A 22,103-nucleotide genomic window follows, 5' to 3' on the forward strand; every position below is an offset into this window, starting at 1 on the left:
TCAGGGCATGGACTCTACAAGGTGTCAAAAGCGTTCCACAGGGATGCTGGCCCATGTTGACTCCAATGCTTCCTACAGTTGTGTCTAGTTGGTTGGATGTCCTTTAGGTGGTGGACCATTCTTGATACACAAAGGAAGGAAACTGTTGAGCGTGAAACACCCAGCAGTGTTGCAATTCACACTCAAACCGGTGTGCCTGGCACCTACTACCATACCCTGTTCAAAGGCACAAATCGTTTGTCTTGCCCATTCACCCTCTGAATGGCACACATACACAATCCATGTCTCAATTGTCTCAAAGCTTAAAAATCTTCCTTTAACCTGTCTCCTCCCCTTCATCTACACTGATTGAAGTGGAGTTAACAAGAGACATCAATAAGGGATCATAACTTTCACCTGGCTTCCCCTGGTCAGTCTATGTCATGGAAACAGCAGGTGTTCCTAATGTTTTGTAGAGTGTATATGCACAAACACAACACACACTGATATTAGAGCAGTGTGAAAGGCGAGTCGTAATCCCATTCCCTGGTTTCTCAGTAGCAGAGAGAGTGGATGACAGGATCAAAGGCTTGCTGTAGGAGCTGTCAGAAATCAATGGAGAGAAACCTGGGAGGATTACCCTCATGTCCTACACACATGCACAAGCCTTTTACAGCCTATTCAAACATGTCTGTGAAAACACAATTGGCACCACTGCCATTTGCGCACGCACACACACACATGCACTACAAATTAGTGATAGGAAGTTGAGTGATGGGAAAATGGAAATGTGACTGGGTTCACTACCTATTTAAAAAGGAATGCTGGTGAAAGTAGAAGAAGCAGTATTTCACATTATACTGTAACTTAAGCAGTGGCAATACTTCTGTTCCTATACATCTAAGTGATATTTAACTTCTATACTAGTCAGATACTTAGAGAAGGACAGGTGATGTAAGGTAGTGACTGTGGAGGGGGGTGGGGGGTGTACCTGGGTCCAGGGGCGAGGGAGGAGTGCTCTGGTCTGCTGGGTATAGTCCGCACATCTGGTGTCTCCTCCTTGGACTTCAGAAAGCACTTGGCCTCCTTGGAGTCAGCATCTACCTCTTTGGTTACTCTGAAGACAGTAACAGGCAGACACTTAAACCCAGGACTGTATTAGTGGCCTCAGTCTAATGAGCATAAGTAGAGATCAAATTACATAACACTGTACATTTCTCAAGAAAAGGACACACAAGGACACACACACTGATAAACACACAACAAGCCTCGGGTTGCTTTGGCACTTAAACAAATTGCCAACCTCTCTAATTCTCTCTCACACACATACACATAAAAACATAACCCCAGTGAAAAAATAGATACTTTTTTTAAAACCAAAAACCGACATGGCTGATTTTTCATTAACCCCTTAGGTTGGTCACTGTTTACAAGCCAATAAAACCTACAAATATGTTTTCTGCTTTTGGTTGAGTCCCTCCCTGGTAGTAGGTTTGGCCGGGGTAGGCCGTCATGTGAATACGAATGTGTTCTTCACTGACTTGCCTAGTTAAAAAAAAAAATTAAATAGAAAATTGTACAAGAATCCTCTCCCACACATGTGCACTTACACACGTACACACACATGAATCAACACTTTGTAATAATGAGAGGACAATCCTTTCCCTCCATCTCCTGCCAAGTGGACATTTTTTATGCATTTTTTATGCCTCTGCCTCTCGCTCTTCTGTTTCTTCTCCCTTTCCTCCTTAAACCCTGCAATCGTTTCTAGCTTTCCCTCTACACAACCAGGCTCTACTGGATCATAGTCTTCTAAATTCCTCAAAAGAAACACTGCACCCCATCAGATATAATAGACAGTCCTCTCTTCTCCAATAGGACATAATGACAGGGATAGGAAGAGACCAGTCCAACATTAAGGTCAACCAGTACATCCTCTGGGAATACATTCTTTAAGATTGCATCCATTAGGGTGATAATGATAATCATATGTTGCAATGATTTCAGGCTTTCATAGAAAATAAGCAACGTCCTTTAATGTGTTTCATATTACATAGATAATACTAATGGTGAGACCCTGACTAATCTAAAACCACTTTCCCAGGACAATTATTTGGCCTGTAAACTGACATGTGTTGTTGTAACTCAGAAATGTAATTGCTCCAGTATGCTGTGGAATGCAGACACTTTCTCAGGATCATTATGTGAAGGGTTCAAATGTAAGGTTGCACTGCCACCTGGTGGTCAAAGAATGTACTACTACCGGTATGTGCACAGTGCACCAGTGGTCTAAACTTACCGAACCTCTTCCCCAGCAAAGTCAAACACCTTAGTGATGGTGACTTTAGAGGGCTCTTTAGGTTTAAGCTCTAAATGATGACGTTCTGATGGGGCCGCAGTGGACTTCTTCGGTCTGTCTGTGGGTGCAGCCTGGTGAAGATTGAAAAACAAAAACAGATGTTAGACATTATAGTGTTCCAAAGAGTAAAAACTTGACTCCAATGCAAACAACGTACACAACCAGCAAGCTGTAACAGGAACCCAGGTTCCAACTATCATATGCCTGGATGTCTCTATGGGCAAGATGTCTGTAGATTTGGTACAATACCTGCTGTTTAGTAGTCGACTGTGGTGATGGAATAGATGGCTTGGATTTGGGACCAACATCACTCAGAAAACTGGCCCACAAATCATCAGCTTTCTTCTTCTTTTTCTCTTCGTCCACCTCCTTCTTGGGCCTGGAATCAGAAAACTCTCCCTCCTCTCCCTCCTGCTCCTGCTCCTCCACTCTGCCATCCTGCTCTGTCTCCTCTAACTTCAGTCCTCCTTTCTTTCTTTTCCTATGAGGATCGACAAAGAGCGTGGTAGGAAAATAATGTAAAAAGATGGTCATCAACTGATTCCAGCAGACTAGCATGGAAATTCCAATAAAAACTGAGCAAAACGAAGCAATCAATGCACAAAGCACTCTCAACACTGGGGCCCCACAAGGGTGCGTGCTCAGCCCCACCTGTACCCCCTGTTCACCCACGACTGCGTGGCCATGCATGCCTCCAACTCAATCATCAAGTTTGCAGACGACACAACAGTAGTGGGCTTGATTACCAACAACGACGAGACAGCCTACAGGGAGGAGGTGAGGGCACTCGGAGTGTGGTGTCAGGAAAATAACCTCTCACTCAATGTCAACAAAACAAAGGAGATGATCGTGGACTTCAGGAAACAGCAGAGGGAGCACCCGCCTATCCACATTGAAGGGACAGCAGTGGAAAAGGTGGAAAGTTAAGTTCCTCGGCGTACACATCACGGACAAAATGAAATGGTCCACTCACACAGACAGTGTGGTGAAGAAGGCACAACAGCGCCTCTTCAACCTCAGGAGGCTGAAGAAATTTGGCTTGTCACCCAAAACCCTGACAAACTTTTAGAGATGCACAATCGAGAGCATCCTGTCAGGCTGTACCACTGCCTGGTACGGTAACTGCACCGCCCTCAACCGCAAGGCTCTCCAGAGGGTGGTGCTGTCTGCACAACGCATCACCAGGGGCAAACTACCTGCCCTCCATGACACCTACAGCAGTCGATGTCACAGGAAGGCCAAAAAGATCATCGAGGACATCAACCACCCGAGCCACTGCTTGTTCACACCGCTACCATCCAGAAGGCGAGGTCAGTACAGGTGCATCAAAGCTGGGACCGAGAGACTGAAAAACAGCTTCTATCTCAAGGCCATCTGACTGCTAAACAGCAATCACTAACTCAGAGAGGCTGCTGCCTACATTAAGACCCAATCACTGGCCACTTTAATAAATGGAGCACTAGTCACTTTATACAATGCTCTCTAAATAATGCCACTTTAATAATGTTTACAGATCTTACATTACTCATATCACATGTATATACTGTATGTTATACCATCTATTGCACCTTGCCTATGCCGCTCGGCCATCGCTCATCCATATACTTACATGTACATATTCTCATTCACCCCTTTAGATTTGTGTGTATTAGGTAGTTGTTGGGGAATTGTTAGATTACTTGTTAGATATTACTGCACTGTCAGAACTAGAAGCCCAAGCATTTCGCTACACTCACATTAACATCTGCTAACCATGTGTATGTGACAAATAAAATTTGATTTGACACCATTGGTCTAAAAACGAAGCCAAATACAAAAGTGTTGAATCACTCACCTCATGCCAATGTCTTGGCATTTCTTCTTTTTCTTCTTGGTGACATTATCTGACTGTTGGCTACTATGGTCAACCCCTTCCAGACCATCTTCTTTCACACATTGATTCATGTCATCTTCACTGAGGTTGTCATCTGTCAACCACACAACAATCATGGTAAGACTTGAATTGAATGACAAATACAGTAGCTAATTATCATCAAGCAACATACATGAAGAATATGACACATACAATGGAAATATTGCATAACTACTGTATAAGGTTATGATTCTCTGTCATGTGTGTAACGTTAATAAAATATCTGCTCAACTAGCATTGCATTTCTATCTGTTTGTGGAAGTAACCTTACCAGATGGGACATAGTCTTGATCTGCATTTGAAGAATAGCCATCGGAATCATAATCTGAGTAATTCATAATTTCCCCTCCAGAAAGAGCCTACACTTTCTGCCAATAGTAAACACAGCAGTAAATGTATGGATAACTGGCTAGCTAGCAAATTACAAAGCACCGGATATCTGACGAACCCTGTCTGTAGCTATCACGCGGTTACAAAATAACCGATAAAGTTATTAAATATTTCTAGCTGTATAGTTTATTATAGCTACAATTACAATAACAAACAAATACACAACTATCTACAATATGAAAACGTATGGCTTTGTTGACTAGCTACAGAAAGGAGCGCGGATGTATATTTATCCTTGTGTAATTCTATGGTAGCTGCTTATCTGACTTCCCGATTTACTACGGCAAGTCCACAGGATCAATCGATCGTTAGGAAAGACGCGTTATCGCTTATTTTTTGTTGGAGAATGAATACCGTATTCATAATCGATTGCATTATTATATATTTATATGTTAATATGGTTTGGAAATTGTATTCAACAATTTATCAAAATTGTGAAATCCTTTTTGTGACCACGCCTCTGATGAGTCTGGTACGGCGTGACGCCAAATCAAGTTGTGTTGACATCAAGCTAACGGCTAATAACAGGAGATCAACCAACCCTTGTCGACTTGCTAGCTAGATCCAACATTAATGTTCTGATGGTGTTATTCGGATATTCGTGGTCTCGCACACATGCTCGTGGTGTTCTGTGCATTAGACATGCAGAACGGATATAACGAGATTGGGTTTGTGCAGCAAATTCTTAGCTTGAATTTGGTCCCTAGGAAAAATGGCACCAATCGAGGCAACGACACATCGCTTAGCGACTTCTCAGGTGAGATTCATTCCACAGCCCCTCTGTTCTACATTAGCCAGTTGAACAACATTATTATAAACTTTGTAACGTACATTTTTCGTTAACTATTATCCAGGTAACCGATTTAACGTAGCTAGTAATACTACTTAGTGAGCTACCACATTCATATAGACGCTAAACCTAAACTAAGGCGTCGTAACGTTTGGGTCCTTACGTTAGTCCATTATTATTGAGCTACTTAGCTAGCTAGATAGCTACTAGTTAGATAAGTTAACATGGCTACTACTGTAGCTAGCTATTGTGAATGCTAAACAAGTAGCTAACTAGTTAACTTTAGCTGGCTAGCTAATCAAGTGCTAGCTAGCCAGCTGGCAATAACAACAAATATTATTGTGCAAAACGGACAACTTTAAATTACCCATAACGTTAGGTAATCCATTAGAGTAGCCATCAATTGTCTTTTTTGAGAGAAAGCATTGTTATATATATATATATATATATATATATATATATACACACATACCCACACACACACTCTAATGGATTACCTAACGTTATGTATATATTACCAAACGTTTTATATATATATATATATTAATGTGTGTGAGAGATGTTATATATATGTGTAATCGTTAGCAGCTTGGATTATTTTGCAGGGTGATTAAGGGGTCAGTTTAACATAATAGGTACTGGGTAGGGTAGTATTTAATTCAGAAGACATGTCAGGCAACAGGCATGTGTAATGTCTGTAAACTCTGCTAAACCTAGCAAGGCTATATGTTACTGCTTAGTTCCTTTTGTTTCAGAGATGTGGTATGGAGTCTTCTTGTGGGCTGCTGTCTCTTCACTGGTGTTCCACCTACCTGCTGCTCTCCTGGCCCTCGCCACCCTGCGACAACACAAAATAGCCCGCTTCATGCCCATTGCCATCATACTGATGAGTATCGTGGGCCCTGTGTGTGGTGGTGTCCTTACCAGTGAGTTACTCACGTCATGTTCTGATAAGCCATCAACATAATCCATTATTGTACACGTAGACATAAACTACTCATTGAGTCAGTGTTCAAATTATTTTATACTTTTCAAAAACCCAAAATGTCTTTGTGCATGTAGGTGCCGCCATTGCTGGGGTGTACAAAGCAGCAGGGAAGAGGATGATCTCCTTGGAGGCATTGGTGTTTGGAGTGGGCCAGTCCTTCTGTGTCCTCATTATCTCCTTTTTAAGAGTCCTAGCTACACTCTAGCACTGGGACACAGGAACTCAAAGAGGGGGAGGGGGGAGGGGGGGGGGGGGGAACATGCAATCAGCAGGACGGCATATGCAAGAAAGCTGTTCCTTCAGAGGCCTTATTTTCTATATCTGTTACCGGATGACTTTGTTTGATACATGATTATTTGCCAAAGTGGTATATTTCAGGGCTGGCCAGGGGCTCTCTGTTTTTCTATGTGTGTTATTTTTCATTCAGATTGTTGTGTGTTGCTGTTGCACTATACTCAGAACAAGCCTTCTCATTGTGTGTGTTATAGATGTATCATACACATAGCTGAGAATGAAACATTCCAGCATGCAGGAAATTTGTGCTCTACAATTTGAATGAGTACACTCCATTTACTGTCTCAATAGTTCCACAACCTGGTAAAGACTACAAGTCTGATGTGCATGCCTTCAGACAAACACTAAAGGAGAGCATTGTCTGCTCTGTTCCACCACAGACCAATCAGCTTAAATACAATGTCTTGACTGAGGTGTGATGTATTCACAATGAGGCACAGTGCTCGATGATATTGAAGTATAAATATCTAAGTCAGACATAGCTACAACTTTAAGCTTTGTTATTTCCACGTGTATATTTTTCTCTCTCTCTCTTCATATCCCAACTTGGGGTGTGTCTAATTATAATTAAAAAATATATATATTTAAGTCCATTCCAGCTTCTTCTGTAAGCAGAGGCAATAGAGAGAAGTGGAGACAATGAAGAGAATGAAAGTTGCAAGTTCCCAATCTCTTTGTATATTGCTGAGCAAACCATAGGGAATAATGTTGACTAATCTCATATTTATTTTATTTTCCTTAAATATAATTTTTTCAATATTGTTGGTGTATTTTTAGATAGTTGATTCGTGGGTTATATCAGTGTATATACAAAATACTTTTTCTGAGAGGACTCTTTACACATAAGTTGCAGACTGTTCTAAGTTCTCTGGTGGCGTCAGTGTGCTTATATAATTTAATCTCTTTTGAGAACCTTCGCAGCATTGCTCAGTTTTTGCTAATGTTCTATTGGCCTTAATGATGGTAAAGGTGTACAGTATGTAGGAATAGTGTAATATATTGTTACTTTGGCATTGATTATGCTAAACTAATAAGAGGCGACCTCACTCTAAACCATGAATGTGAATCAGATTTCCTTAAAATTCCTTGTGGAATTTCTTCAATCTTTTTACCAAAGAGAACCTAAAACAAATGCACACCTGATTTTAGTTTTAACTGATAGCCCCCTTGTCCCAAAATCCTACTTTAATTAAGGGCTCTATTCAATCTGTATCGCTGAAGCATTACAGATTTCGGGGTGTAAAGGTAATTTCCGATTGAGCCGACATATGCAGTGTTTACTGTGAATGCAGTCTCTGCTAATGCTGAAACGCTGCCTTTAAATTTGATTTGTGCTGTAATGCTGAACTTCCGTGATACAGATTGAATAGAGCCCTAAAGGTTTCGGTATTGTGTCCAGACTTATAAATCATGAGCCGTGTGTAAAAACAAGGTAAAAGTCCAACTCAGCGAGAAAAAAGTCCCAATCCACCATAGAAAAGCACAGCTTTGCAGATGTCTCTATTCTAAGCCAAGAGTAGCAGACTAGTGAAATCAAGCATTACAGTCCAACAAAAAGCTTTTTATGTTTTGTTATTCAGCATGGCTACATGCATATTGTTCAAAACTATCAGCAGTGTAGTGGTCATTAGTGCAGTAACAAAACCACATCCTTTTCAAAACACTAGTGTGATGGACTGGTTATAGGAACAAATGAGGATGGTTGGCCATCACACTATTTGGTAGTGGTTCATTATTGTAATGTAGACAGATTTGTGGTGATTAAAGTTTCTTAGCAGCAGGCTAGAGCTGTTCTTCTGTCTGGTAGTGATATCATGAGGGGTGACATGTTGAAAGCCATGCTCTGCTTATCTGGGCCTTGAACACCTCAATTCCACAGAATGTTTATTTTTCTAAAGTTCTTTAACTTTCCTTATTGTAGCATGACTGCACACTACCTACTGTTTGTTATATAGCTAGTTGGTTTGTCTTGCTTTAAATAAATGAATGCTCTTTATTGCCCATGTGATTTTAATCTATGGATTGATTTTGGTTTTACAAGACAAGGTTGATTTTATTACATTAAATTAAAGTGCCAATTGTTAATATTTTCATGTAATAAAATATTTCAGGTTATTATTTGAGTGGTGTATTGATTTCAACTCATTTTGACTACTGCATTACACCTTGGTAGTGTGTATAGACCTCCCCACAGATGGATTATTTATCTCCTGCTCCATCTCTGCCTCTCCATACACACACACAGATGGCACTCCTGTGCTTTTACTACCTCCACCAGCCAAGTCCCAGTAGCAGCACGGCTCGGTGGCGGTCGGATGGAGTAATGTGGTGTTACCAGGGAGAAACTACACACAGATCACTCATGATGAGGGGGCAACTCTGTCTAGGCTGTACTCCATGTATTCCTGGCAGGCACCATGAGACAGCCTGGTGCTTTATGATCATCATGAAACATCCACATCACTGAGAAGTGAGATAATATCGGTCTTCCTGGCTATTTCATGTTTTCAAAGCACTTCACAGGCGAAACACTGCTGTTTATTAGAATAATGATTAAATCAAGGTTTTGTCAATACTTTTTGTGTAGTATTTTGTAGCTTCGTACATCAAGTGATGGTTGTTAATATAAAAAACAGTCATGTTGCTCTAGTTCCCCCTACCAACGGTTGTGTTGCTCTAGTTCCCCCTACCAACAATCGTGTTGCTCTAGTTCCCCCTACCAACGGTCGTGTTGCTCTAGTTCCCCCTACCAACAGTCGTGTTGCTCTAGTTCCCCCTACCAACAGTCATGTTGCTCTAGTTCCCCCTACCAACAGTCATGTTGCTCTAGTTCCCTCTACCAACAGTCATGTTGCTCTAGTTCCCCCTACCAGCAGTCATGTTGCTATAGTTCCCCCTACCAACAATCATGTTGCTCTAGTTCCCCCTACCAACAGTCATGTTGCTCTAGTTCCCCCTACAAACAGTCATGTTGCTCTAGTTCCCCCTACCAACAGTCATGTTGCTCTAGTTCCCCCTACCAACAGTCATGCTGCTCTAGTTCCCCCTACAAACAGTCATGTTGCTCTAGTTCCCCCTACCAACAGTCATGTTGCTCTAGTTCCCCCTACCAACAGTCATGTTGCTCTAGTTCCCCCTACCAACAGTCATGTTGCTCTAGTTCCCCCTACCAACAGTCATGTTGCTCTAGTTCCCCCTACCAACAGTCATGTTGCTCTAGTTCCCCCTACCAACAGTCATGTTGCTCTAGTTCCCCCTACCAACAGTCATGTTGCTCTAGTTCCCCCTACCAACAGTCATGTTGCTCTAGTTCCCCCTACCAGCAGTCATGTTGCTCTAGTTCCCCCCACCAGCAGTCAAGTTGCTCTAGTTCCCCCTACCAACAGTCATGTTGCTCTAGTTCCCCCTACCAACAGTCATGTTGCTCTAGTTCCCCCTACCAGCAGTCATGTTGCTCTAGTTACCCCTACCAGCAGTCATGTTGTTCTAGTTCCCCCTACCAACAGTCATGTTGGTCTAGTTCCCCTACCAACAGTCATGTTGCTCTAGTTCCCCCTACAAACAGTCATGTTGCTCTAGTTCCCCCTACCAACAGTCATGTTGCTCTAGTTCCCCCTACCAACAGTCATGTTGCTCTAGTTCCCCCTACAAACAGTCATGTTGTTCTAGTTCCCCCTACCAACAGTCGTGTTGCTCTAGTTCCCCCTACCAACAGTCATGTTGCTCTAGTTCCCCCTACCAGCAGTCATGTTGCTCTAGTTCCCCCCACCAGCAGTCAAGTTGCTCTAGTTCCCCCTACCAACAGTCATGTTGCTCTAGTTCCCCCTACCAACAGTCATGTTGCTCTAGTTCCCCCTACCAGCAGTCATGTTGCTCTAGTTCCCCCTACCAGCAGTCATGTTGTTCTAGTTCCCCCTACCAACAGTCATGTTGGTCTAGTTCCCCCTACCAACAGTCATGTTGCTCTAGTTCCCCCTACAAACAGTCATGTTGCTCTAGTTCCCCCTACCAACAGTCATGTTGCTCTAGTTCCCCCTACCAACAGTCATGTTGCTCTAGTTCCCCCTACCAACAGTCATGTTGCTCTAGTTCCCTCTACCAACAGTCATGTTGCTCTAGTTCCCCCTACCAGCAGTCATGTTGCTCTAGTTCCACCTACCAACAGTCATGTTGCTCTAGTTCCCCCTACCAACAGTCAAGTTGCTCTAGTTCCCCCTACCAACAGTCATGTTGCTCTAGTTCCCCCTACCAACAGTCATGTTGCTCTAGTTCCCCCTACCAACAGTCATGTTGCTCTAGTTCCCCTACCAACAGTCATGCATACGAGCAGTGATGACAGTGCTCTTGATGACACTTCAGAATCAACTTTTTAATAATTATTAACAAGTATAGGTATGGATTTACACTCTTTAAAACATTTTGTTCATAATTTGTTTATTTTTTACATAATCTGGCGTGCAAGATAGAAAATAGACTCTACGCAGGTCAGTCCATGTGTTTCTCCATTAAGGGGGGTTCAGTTCTTTGGTCTGATGTTTCTGCCTGCGCTGTGTGCTGCTGTGAGACCGTCTCACCCCTCTTCTCTGCTGTGCTCTTTCCCTCTACCTGACTGGCCCCCACTGGGCTTGGCCCTGGCTTGTCCTCTGTTACCGGCCGGCTGTCCTTCCCCTCACCCTCTCCAGTCCTCTCTTTCCCTGCTTCACCTGCTGTTTGGATGATTAGACAAAGCAGAGATGAGATTTTTAATCTCAAAGACAACACAGAACAAGATGGAACCTGCCTTTTTACAGGCAGAAAGATAAACCTAACAAAGTTTGAAAGAAAAGAAAAGCAATTGTTTCTTGATTAGATTAGTATTATTCAAGCAATCATTTCTGTTTAATCCAAAACAAGGTAATTCTAGACTTTAATATCTTGCACTTTATAGCATGCTGTGATGTAGATATTGACTGAGGGCTGCATGAGGGTTGTGGGCATAATGATGAAGCATGGCTTTAATAAATCTTTCACATTAATTGTACCATGGGGGACCTGATATCCAGTCCTCCTCCAGCTCTGTAATTGAAGGTGATTAGTATATGAGATGTAATAGGATGGTAATGTCTCTAAAGTGCATGTGGTGCTGAGGCCCTGGTGGGTGAGTTATTATTATTTTTACAGACAAATAGATGTGGACAAAGCAGAGGGAGGAGGAGCAAGTGGGCATATGCCCATTAGGCCAAGGCTCATAGGCCCCAAACTAAACATTTGTAAATTTGGCACAGTGCCTCAAGAAGTGCATCCATTTTACAACCATACACTCATCTTCAAGATATCTTGACTCAATCTACCTTTCAAACCATATGTTCAGTCAGCAACTGTTCTTATTTCCCCCACCGATGCCTGCACCTTACATCCTGCACCCCTGCCCCCATACTCACCCTCCTCTCCCTCTAGCTGGATCTCACTACAGGTAGGGAGCTCCCCCAGGTTGGTACGTTTCTGGACTGGTGACCTCTGCAACCATGGCAATGCTAACTTCAGCTCTGATGGGAGGGAGGAAGAGTAAAGATGAACAACCTGCCTCAAATACATAATGTAACAGGGCTTCAATGAACACGTTTAGGCTTTTCGATGTATTTGTACACAGTGACGCATATATGTTTTTAGTGAAGTGCTACCATAGGGGAAGGTGGAAAGGATGATAGACTATTTATTTATTTGGATCCCCATTAGCTTTTTCTGTAGCAGCAGCTACTCTTCCTGGGTTCCACAAAAAACACAGGACATGACAACTAAAAAAACACTGATAGACAAGGACAGTCACACAAATTTGAAATACAACGACATACAAACAATACAACAAAATATTATCCAAACAATATAGCTAAGAAATTATGTGTGTGTCTGTGTGCGTGTGTGTTCCCTCACACTCCCTGCTGTTCCATGAGATGTTGTTTAATCCATTTTTATAAGGTCATTTTGCTGTTTGCTTGAGTAATTGGAGATGGAAGGGAGTTCCATGTGATCATGGCTCTGTATAATACAGTGCGTTGCTGTGAATTCGTTTTGGACTTGGGGACTGTGAAGAGACCCCTGGTGGCATATCTTGTGGGGTATGTGTGAGTATCTGAGCTGAATGTTATTTGATTATGCAGACAATCTGGATTTTTCATCACAGTAATATTTCTCATAAAAACTAGAAGAGATGCAGTTAATCTCTCCTCAACCAGGAAAAACTGGCATGTTGTTGATATTAGTTCTGTATGTGCAGTTAAGGGCAAGGTGTGCTGCTCTGTTTTGAGCCAACTGCAGCTTTGCTTGATCTTTCTTTGCTGCACTTGACCATATTAGCGGACAATAATCAATATGGGACAAGACCAGAGCCTGAACAACTAGTACAGTTGATGTTTGTGTAAGAAAAGGCAGAACATATTTTTTATAACAGACACACCCCTCCCCATCTTCACATACCCCTCTCCATCTTCACATACCCCTCCCCATCTTCACATACCCCTCCTCATCTTCACATACCCCACCTCATCTTCACATACCCCTCCTCATCTTCACATACCCCTTCCCATCTTCACATACCCCTCCCCATCTTCACACCCCACCCCATCTTCACATACCCCTCCCCATCTACAAACCCCACCCCATCTTCGCACACTCCTCCCCATCTTCGCACACTCCTCCCCATCTTCACACACTCCTCCCCATCTTCACACACTCCTCCCCATCTTCACACCCTCCTCCCCATCTTCACAACTCCTCCCCATCTTCACACACTCCTCTCCATCTTCACAACTCCTCCCCATCTTCACATACCCCTCCCCATCTTCACACACTCCTCCCCATCTTCACAACTCCTCCCCATCTTCACACACTCCTCTCCATCTTCACAACTCCTCCCCATCTTCACATACCCCTCCCCATCTTCACACACTCCTCCCCATCTTCACACACTCCTCCCCATCTTCACACACTCCTCCCCATCTTCACAACTCCTCCCCATCTTCACACACTCCTCTCCATCTTCACAACTCCTCCCCATCTTCACACACTCCTCCCCATCTTCACATACCCCTCTCCATCTTCACAACTCCTCCCCATTTTCACACACGCCTCTCCATCTTCACAACTCCTCCCCATCTTCACACACTCCTCCCCATCTTCACATACCCCTCCCCATCTTCACACACTCCTCCCCATCTTCACACACTCCTCCACATCTTCACACACCCCTCCCCATCTTCACACACCCCTCCCCATTTTCACACACCCCTCCCCATCTTCGCACACTCCTCCCCACATACTCCTCCCCAGTAACGTAAACTCACCCCATTCCGTACACATGTGCGTAACCGCGACATTCAAATGAGGCTGCAATGAAAACGAATGGGACTGTAGTGACTGTGTTGGCATCAAAATCCGGGGTGTGAACTACGTTTCGATTCAGCGTTGATTGACATGGTAATGGACTAACAGTATTGGAGAAAAGATTTTAAAAAACTGACCCCTCTGACGCTGTACGTTACATCGTGACGTGTCACTACGTAACGTACAGCGCTCATTTGCAACTCATTTTGTGCCGTACAGCCTCTTTCCACCAGGGGTAGCCCTTCTCTCGCAGATTAAAATCATGCTTAACCATATACACTTGTAAAAAAACTTCATGATTTTTGTCTAAATTAATATAATTATTGCTAATATTAAACTAATATTTCATGACTAGGGTGCCAATTGCATTTTTTTGCGCGTCATTACTGCGAGCCATCATGACACTCAAAAGCCGGAACAGTTGCAGTTCACTTGTGAGGCTAACGTTAGCGCAGCCCTAAACCCCTCTTCAAATTCTACACAAACCTTCAAACAGGTGATAAGACATTACATAAACTCTTTACATTTTATTTACATTTTAAAGTTGACTAGTTGGACAAATCGGGTGAAAAAAAACTGTTTTCTTCACCCAACATATTTCCCCCTTTCAAGATCACTTCATAGCCTTCGCTCCCCACCCGCCATTTTTAAAAAGACCCGACGGAGCTCATTGCCTTGTGGAATTATGCAGAGATGGGCATCATGAGGGTCTCCTCATTCATTTTGTTGGAAAGGGGATAAATTGTGCTTTACATTGGTATTCATATTACAGTTGATCTGGAAGTATTACGTTTTTTGGGCGCAAAAATAAGGTCAATTTTACGGACCAAGGCGATGTACAAAAGTGAGGGAGTTTACGTTATATACACACAGTATAGTCTTTGTATATGGCTTTTATCATCTGCAGTAACCAGTGGTATACAGCAGGAGGTGTTCTCTCTCTCTCTCTGCTGACGAGCTCACCTTCGGGGTCCAGCAGAGCAGCATGTTCTTGGTGGAGCGAGTCCTCGTAGACGGACACAGCTCTCCGCTGGGGAGAGGGCTTCATGCGGGACTGGGGTGTAGGAAGGCTCTCTAGGGGATGACCAAGACACACAGGAGTTAGATACACAATTACACACACAGTGACACCAAGACACAAATCGCGGTGGATTTAGGCTTGACACTTAAGTCACAGTGACATTCATGTCCAAAAAGACCAGAGCAGGCATACCCAACACATGTTTGGGATGCCATCCTCTGCCATAATGTGGACCCAAATAACATCAGGGTGCTACATATTGGTGGTGGACTGTGCAATACACTGTACATTAATGTCATTCAGTCATTCAGCTAGTGCACTCGAGTCAAAACCAATACAGTCCGACTTCTGGCAAATGGATTCCCAGGATTGATATCAGCTCACTTTGATTATGTAAAATAATCTTTCTAATACAGACAAGTGCATTAGGTGCTGCCATGCACAAAATATGTTACAGTATATGAAAACAAAGAGAGATACCAAAGTAATTATTATGCTCTGAGCATTCACTGTGATTGCATTATTTCATAGTAAGCTTATAATGAAAGACAAAGCATCAGAGAGAGTGGGAGAGACAAAGCATCAGAGAGAGTGGGAGAGACAAAGCATCCGAGAGAGTGGGAGAGACAAAGCATCAGAGAGAGTGGGAGAGACAAAGCATCAGAGAGAGTGGGAGAGACAAAGCATCCGAGAGAGTGGGAGAGACAAAGCATCAGAGAGAGTGGGAGAGACAAAGCATCCGAGAGAGTGGGAGAGACAAAGCATCAGAGAGAGTGGGAGAGACAAAGCATTAGAGAGAGTGGGAGAGACAAAGCATCAGAGAGAGTGGGAGAGACAAAGCATCAGAGAGAGTGGGAGAGACAAAGCATCCGAGAGAGTGGGAGAGACAAAGCATCAGAGAGAGTGGGAGAGACAAAGCATCCGAGAGAGTGGGAGAGACAAAGCATCAGAGAGAGTGGGAGAGACAAAGCATCAGAGAGAGTGGGAGAGACAAAGCATTAGAGAGAGTGGGAGAGACAAAGCATCAGAGAGAGTGGGAGAGACAAAGCATCAGCGAGAGTGGGAGAGACAAAGCATCAGAGAGAGTGGGAGAGACAAAGCATCAGAGAGAGTGGGAGAGACAAAGCATCAGAGAGAGTGGGAGAGACAAAGCATCAGAGAGAGTGGGAGAGACAAAGGGAACAGATACAGAACATAAAACTAGCTTGGTATTTTTCTGCACAGACAGAAAAAAAATTATAGTTAGTCAAGTATTTTTTCACAAATTAAAAAGTGTGCTCAGACCTGGAAAGAAGAGAGGTGAGTGATACTGTATGTACAGTGCATTTGGAAAGTATTCAGACCCCTTCTCTTTTTTCTACATTTTGTTGTGTTATGCGTTATTCTAAAAACAAAAAATGTTTTAATCCCTCATTAATCTTCACATAATACCCATAATAACAAAGTGAAAACTTATTTACATAAGCATTCAGACCCTTTGCTATGAGACTCGAAATTGAGCGCATGTGCATCCCATGGTTACTCTGACAGAACTCCAGAGTTCATCTCTGGAGCTCTGTCAGAGTGACCATCAGGTTCTGTGGAGATGGGAGAACCTTCCAGAAAGACAACCATCTCTGCAGCACTTCACCAATCAGGCCTTTATGGTAGTGTGGACAGACGGAAGCCCCTTCTCAATAAATGCACATGACAGCCCGCTTGGAGTTTGCCAAAAGGCACCTGAAGGACTCTAAGACCATGAGAAACAAGATTCTCTGGTCTGATGAAACCAAGATTGAACTCTTTGGCCTGAATGCCAAGCGTCACATCTGGATGAAACCTGGCACCATCCCTATGGTGTAGAATGGTGGTGGCAGCCTCGTGCTGTGGGGATGTTTTCAGCAGCAAGGACTGGGAGACTAATCAGGATCGAGGGAAAGATGAAGGGAGCAAAGTACTGAGAGATCCTTGATGAAAACCTGCTCCAGAGTGCTCAGGACTGGGGCAAAGGTTCACTTTCCAACAGGACAACAACCCAAAGCACACAACCAAGACAACGCAGGAGTGGCTTCGGGACAAGTCTCTGAATGTGCTTGAGTCGCCCAGCGAGACCCCGGACTTGAACCTGATCTAACATCTCTGGAGAGACCTGAAAATAACTGTGCAGCAACACTCCCCATCCAACCTGAGAGCTTGAGAGGATATGCAGAGAAGAATGGGAGAAACTCCCCAAATACAGGTGTGCCAAGCTTGTACCCAAGAAGACTGAAGGCTGTAATCGCTGCCAAAGGTTTTTTCAACAAAGTACTGAGTAAATGGTCTGAATACTTATGTAAATGTGATATATCTGTTTTTTTATTTAGAATAAATGTAATAAAAAATTATAACCTGTTTTTGCTTTATCGTTATGGGGTATTGTGTGTAGATTTAGTAATTTAGTCAATTTTAGAATAAGGCTTCAACATAACAAAATGTGGAAAAAGTAAAGGGGTCTGAATACTTTCCAAATGCACTGTATGTATACCTTCAGTGACTGATTGTGCTCTCTCAGTGCGCTCCCTGCTCTCCAGAGAGCTGGGGTCCCTGTGTGGCGATGGGGCAGGGGGAGTCTCCTTGCGGGAGGAAGGACTGGTCGGCTCACTCTGCTGGGTCTGGGTCTGGCTCTGGGACGGCTCTGGCTCTGCTGGCTGGGTCTGGGTCTCCGTGGCTGTGTTGGACTGCCGGGGGACCCCCGGGGATGTCCTAGCGGCAGCAGGGTGCTGCTGGGGGGCTGGGAGAGGGGGTTTGGCTGCCACTGTGGGTTTGGGAGGGAGGGGGCCGATGGGACGTCCTGGGAGGAGGGGCTTGTCTGTTCTGAGAGCCTCCATGCCTGCTCTGATTGGCCGCCTGGTGTCTGAGGGGAGAAGGGAGGTTGCACTGAAGTCATTGCTTCAACATTATATTTACATAAAGGCTTGGAGCAAAACTTTTTGGCTCGAGGGCCATATCGGGATTTTGAAATTCAATGGAGGGCCGCATTTTTTGGGGGACAATTGTTTGTTAAAATCCATTTGCGGGGGCCTCCCGAGTGGCGCAGCGGTCATAGCACTGCATCGCAGTGCTTGAGGCGTCACTACAGACCCGGGTTCGATCCCAGGCTGTGTCACAGCTGGCCGTGAATGGGAGACTTATGAGGCGGCACACAATTGGCCCAGCGTCATCCAGGTTAGGAAGGGGTTTGGCAGGCTGAGATTTACTTGTCACATCGTGCTTTAGCGACTCCTGTGGCAGGCCGGGCGCATGCACTCTGACACGGTCGCCAGGTGCACGTTGTTTCCTCCAACACATTGGTGCGGCTGGCTTACGGATTAAGTGGGCATTGTGTCAAGAAGCAGTGCGGCTTGGCTGGGTCGTGTTTTTCGACCTTCGCCTCTCCTGAGTCCGTACGGGAGTTGTAGCGATGGGACAACACTGTAACTACCAATAGGATACCATGAAATTGGGGAGAAAAAAGGGGTAAAAAAATACAAATAAAACATTTATTTGTATTTTATAATTTTTTTGTCTCGCGGGCCGGATTGAAGTCCTCGGCCTGGCTGGATACGACCCAGTGGGCCGTACTTTGCCCCCCATTGGCTTGGAGTATAGATGGATATATTACATGGACATCCATTCACCAGATTTAAGTGTCAGAATTACCTGAAGCTGATGTGGACATAGTGCGAGGCTTCATGGACGTGGGTGGTGGTTCAGGTTTTTTGTCAAGAATTGCACCTGAGAAAGAGTAGAGGATTATAGCAAAATGGGAGGTTCACCTACACATACTATGAGCCTCTCCATACTTGAAGCAGTCTGACACACAAAATAAACAAGAAATCCACACAAAAAACAGCTAAGGGAGCTTTCACTGTTATCTTTAGAGCTCTATTGGCTGATAGTGCTGAGTTCCCCTCTGAGTGAATGTGTGAACTGATCCCTGACCTCCAGCACTGAGTGACAAAGGGCAGTAATGACTCCCAGGCTAGCCGGTCTGCGTTGCTCGGACTTCCCATGAACCTCTCTGGCCTGCTCTAACCTCAGGGTCAACGCCAGTCACAACCCAGCTAGCACATAACGTTCTGAGACCCATATGTTTCTTAGAGCTTGGTGAGAGCGTGGTTGTCCTATGGTTATTTAGTATACAGCCTTCCCACAACATTCTGGAAATGGTGCAGGATAGTTGCTTGGCTTTGGAACATTCTCAGCACAGATAAGGAACTTGACAAAATAACGTTATTTTCTTGGTATTTAATTGGTTTAACAGAACGTTTCCTAAAAGTATCACACATTTTTGGTAATGTTCTAGGAATGTTCTCCAACTGGTTTGACATTGGGAATGTTTTCAAATAGTTCAGAGAACATTCAGAAACAACCCACTGGGCACAAACTGGTTGAATCAATTTTGTTTCCATGTCACTTCAATTAAATATGTTGAACCAACGTGGAATAGACGTTGAATTGATGTCTTAGCCCATTGTGAACGTTCTTCTGTGGGAATTTCAGTACTTCAGCATAACGTTTCCTCATGGTTCTATTTAAAGTGATGTTCTTCGAACATTAAGAAAACTTTACAGAAAAACCACAAGAAAACATTAGTAACGTTCAAAGAACGTTATAAGAATGTTATTGAAAAACATATACATTCCGTTCTCAGCGTCAACAAAACTCTCTCTATCCTTTATCTTTTTAAGTGTGTTCAGGTGTGTTGGCTGTGCCCACTAATGAGTGCTTGTTTCCTTTGAAATTGGGTCTGTTTGAATAGACTAAACTGAACAGCTTTGTACGAGTTAAAACATGGCATGCTAGCTCCATCCTGGTGGTGCAGTGGACTAATTCCATGGATAGAAAACAGAAGATCATAGGTTCATCTCACTGATGCTGTGTCACAATACAAAAATAAATGTTTGGATGATTAATGTCTAAGCAAAATAATTTCCATGTCTCCTATCTGTGCATGGAGTTCTAAACAGTTAACCTAAGCTAGCAGTGTTATTAAAAGTCTTATTGAAACATTCAGTAAAAGTTTTAAGGAAGTTATTCAAAAACCTCAAAATAACCGTTAATAAAACCTCACAGGAAAACTTTCAGGGAACCATAGTAAAACATTCTGAGAACCTCCCTGCAATCTAAAAATGTACATTCCCAGAACAAGTGAAATCTTTACTTCCGTTCTCAGAACATTTAAAAAAACATTCTGTTTTACCAGTCAGGAAATGTATGGCTTCGTTCCGAGAACCAATAGGAAACCAGAAAACGTACATTCCCACAACTTCCAAGGAACCAGATGTGCTAGCTGAACACTGTATTTATACATGCAAGATTGATTTCTCTGATGGCCTTTACCTCATTGGGCTTCACACTGGCCTTTACCAGAAATAAGCACAGTTTCTACATTTCTATCAAATTGATCTAGATTCCTTCTTCTTTTCAAGGGGTACACAAGAGGCCAACAACAGCAGTTTACACTTGACAAGCATCTACCGTCAAATCGCATCCCTAGTGCTACAGCAACACTTTTACTTGACAGTCTACAATTCAACAGTTCTAAGAGGAGATATCTACATGTAGCACAACCACCCGACTCTAAGTTGACAAAGACTGCACATCTACAGCAAACCTGAGATGCTGTCAAGCTCCCGTCGGCAGTAGGGGATTTGTACATACAGTGTGATGAGTCACACTGAGTCACACAGGGAGTCCCAGACACAGCTGAGGAGGTGTGCGGAGTGGCTTACCTTCGGAGTTGGTTTTCCTCAGCTCCTCTTCTTTGTTCTAAAGGAAGATATAAGAGAATGTTATTCATGCGTTATCCTCCCATGTGCTCCTACCTGGACTGGTAAGGCACGCTGCAGTGGATAAGCTGCAATATCACAGTCTCAGGATTAGGTACTATACTGAGATATTCACTGCCATGGCACATTACATGAATGTCACAAAGGTGCTGTAATCCTAAGTGAATCCCAGCTGGGCGCTCGGAACATAAATAGAGGAAATAGGGAGGAAGAGAACAGATCAATCAATATCACACACAAACACACACCTGGCTGCTCTTTGTGTCTGCAGGAGGTGTCTTGGCCACCCCCATGCGGTGGAGCATTACGTGGAGGCGCTGTTCAAAGCTGGATGTGCATTCAGATGCGTGTTTCTGAAAGTGGATGACCAAAAGCATTTTTTGAAATTATGTGCATTTTCTTTAGAACTAACTCCATGTGTTTTCTGATCACTAGTGCAGAGTGGTACCTACCTTTCCGTGTGCGGCAGCGCCATCCTCCAGGCCTGTCAGCAGGATGAGGGACTGGGACTTGCCCTCCCTGAGCGAGCGCCGTGTGGCCTTCAGCCTCCTCTCTCCATCTGGGGTCTTGCTCTTTTCCAGGGTCCGGCTCTTCTCCCTCTCCACCAGGAACCCGCCGACAGGGCTGATGATGGGGCTTGGGGTCAGAGCGCTGGGGGACACAGATGTCACCTCCTCCTGGACAGGGGCACTGGTGGGCAGGGTTGTGGGGATGCTGGTGACATCAGAGGGTGCGGTGGGGGCCATGGTGTTGTCCTCTGCTGCTCTTACTGTTTTGGTGGCATCAGAATCATTAACACCGGTCGCCTTAGCACCACTCTCTTCTTCTAACTTCCCCTTCTCTCTCTCCCGCTCTTTCTCTCTCTCCCTCTCTTTTGCCTCCCTGAGCGGTCTGATTAGATCTGTGATGGAGGTCTTTTTGACCTTGCCCTCCGGCCCACCCTCGCCCTTTGCCCCCCGGCCAGCACGGACTTTCTTGAAGGCGAAGAAGTCCCCAAACTTCTTCTTGATGTTTTTGGAGGGGGCGGTGGAAGGGGTGGTAGTTGTGGTAGTAGTGTTGGAGGTTGTTACGGTGGAGGAGGAGGAGGAGGAGGAGGAGGAGGTGATAGAGGTGGTAGAGGAGGGCGGGGCCAGGGCAGACGTGCTGGGAGGGGCAGGGGTGGTGGAGGTCGACGCTGTGGGTTGTGCTTTGTAAGGGACCTCCTCCCTCTGCGCTTTTCTGC

The 22,103-nt window shown here is 44.1% G+C and overlaps 2 protein-coding genes and 1 pseudogene across 3 annotated transcripts in view; 1 reads left to right on the forward strand and 2 right to left on the reverse strand.

Annotated features, from left to right (window-relative positions):
* The window catches only part of cfdp1 (craniofacial development protein 1), a 70,464-nt gene extending 65,576 nt beyond the window's left edge, over positions 1-4,888 (reverse strand). For both annotated transcript variants that reach the window (XM_039001213.1, XM_039001212.1), the window contains exons 1-5: positions 4,522-4,888; positions 4,173-4,305; positions 2,588-2,819; positions 2,279-2,409; positions 971-1,096 (exon numbers count right to left, since the gene is read on the reverse strand). In XM_039001213.1, coding sequence (XP_038857141.1) covers positions 971-1,096; positions 2,279-2,409; positions 2,588-2,819; positions 4,173-4,305; positions 4,522-4,588 — 689 coding nt within the window. In that variant the 5' untranslated portion in view covers positions 4,589-4,888. The remainder of the gene's footprint in view (positions 1-970; positions 1,097-2,278; positions 2,410-2,587; positions 2,820-4,172; positions 4,306-4,521) is intronic.
* Positions 4,889-5,118: 230 nt separating this feature from the next.
* Positions 5,119-8,835, forward strand: LOC120053909 (transmembrane protein 170A-like). Its single transcript, XM_039001214.1, has 3 exons — positions 5,119-5,397; positions 6,186-6,356; positions 6,493-8,835. The coding sequence occupies exons 1-3, from the start codon at positions 5,256-5,258 to the stop codon at positions 6,621-6,623; spliced, it is 444 nt and encodes a 147-aa protein (XP_038857142.1). The 5' UTR covers positions 5,119-5,255; the 3' UTR covers positions 6,624-8,835.
* A 2,225-nt stretch (positions 8,836-11,060) lies between these two features.
* Positions 11,061-22,103, reverse strand: part of LOC120053215 — a 39,167-nt pseudogene continuing 28,124 nt past the window's right edge.

This window comes from Salvelinus namaycush, chromosome 9 (genome assembly GCF_016432855.1).
Source record: "Salvelinus namaycush isolate Seneca chromosome 9, SaNama_1.0, whole genome shotgun sequence".
Taxonomy (NCBI): domain Eukaryota; kingdom Metazoa; phylum Chordata; class Actinopteri; order Salmoniformes; family Salmonidae; genus Salvelinus; species Salvelinus namaycush.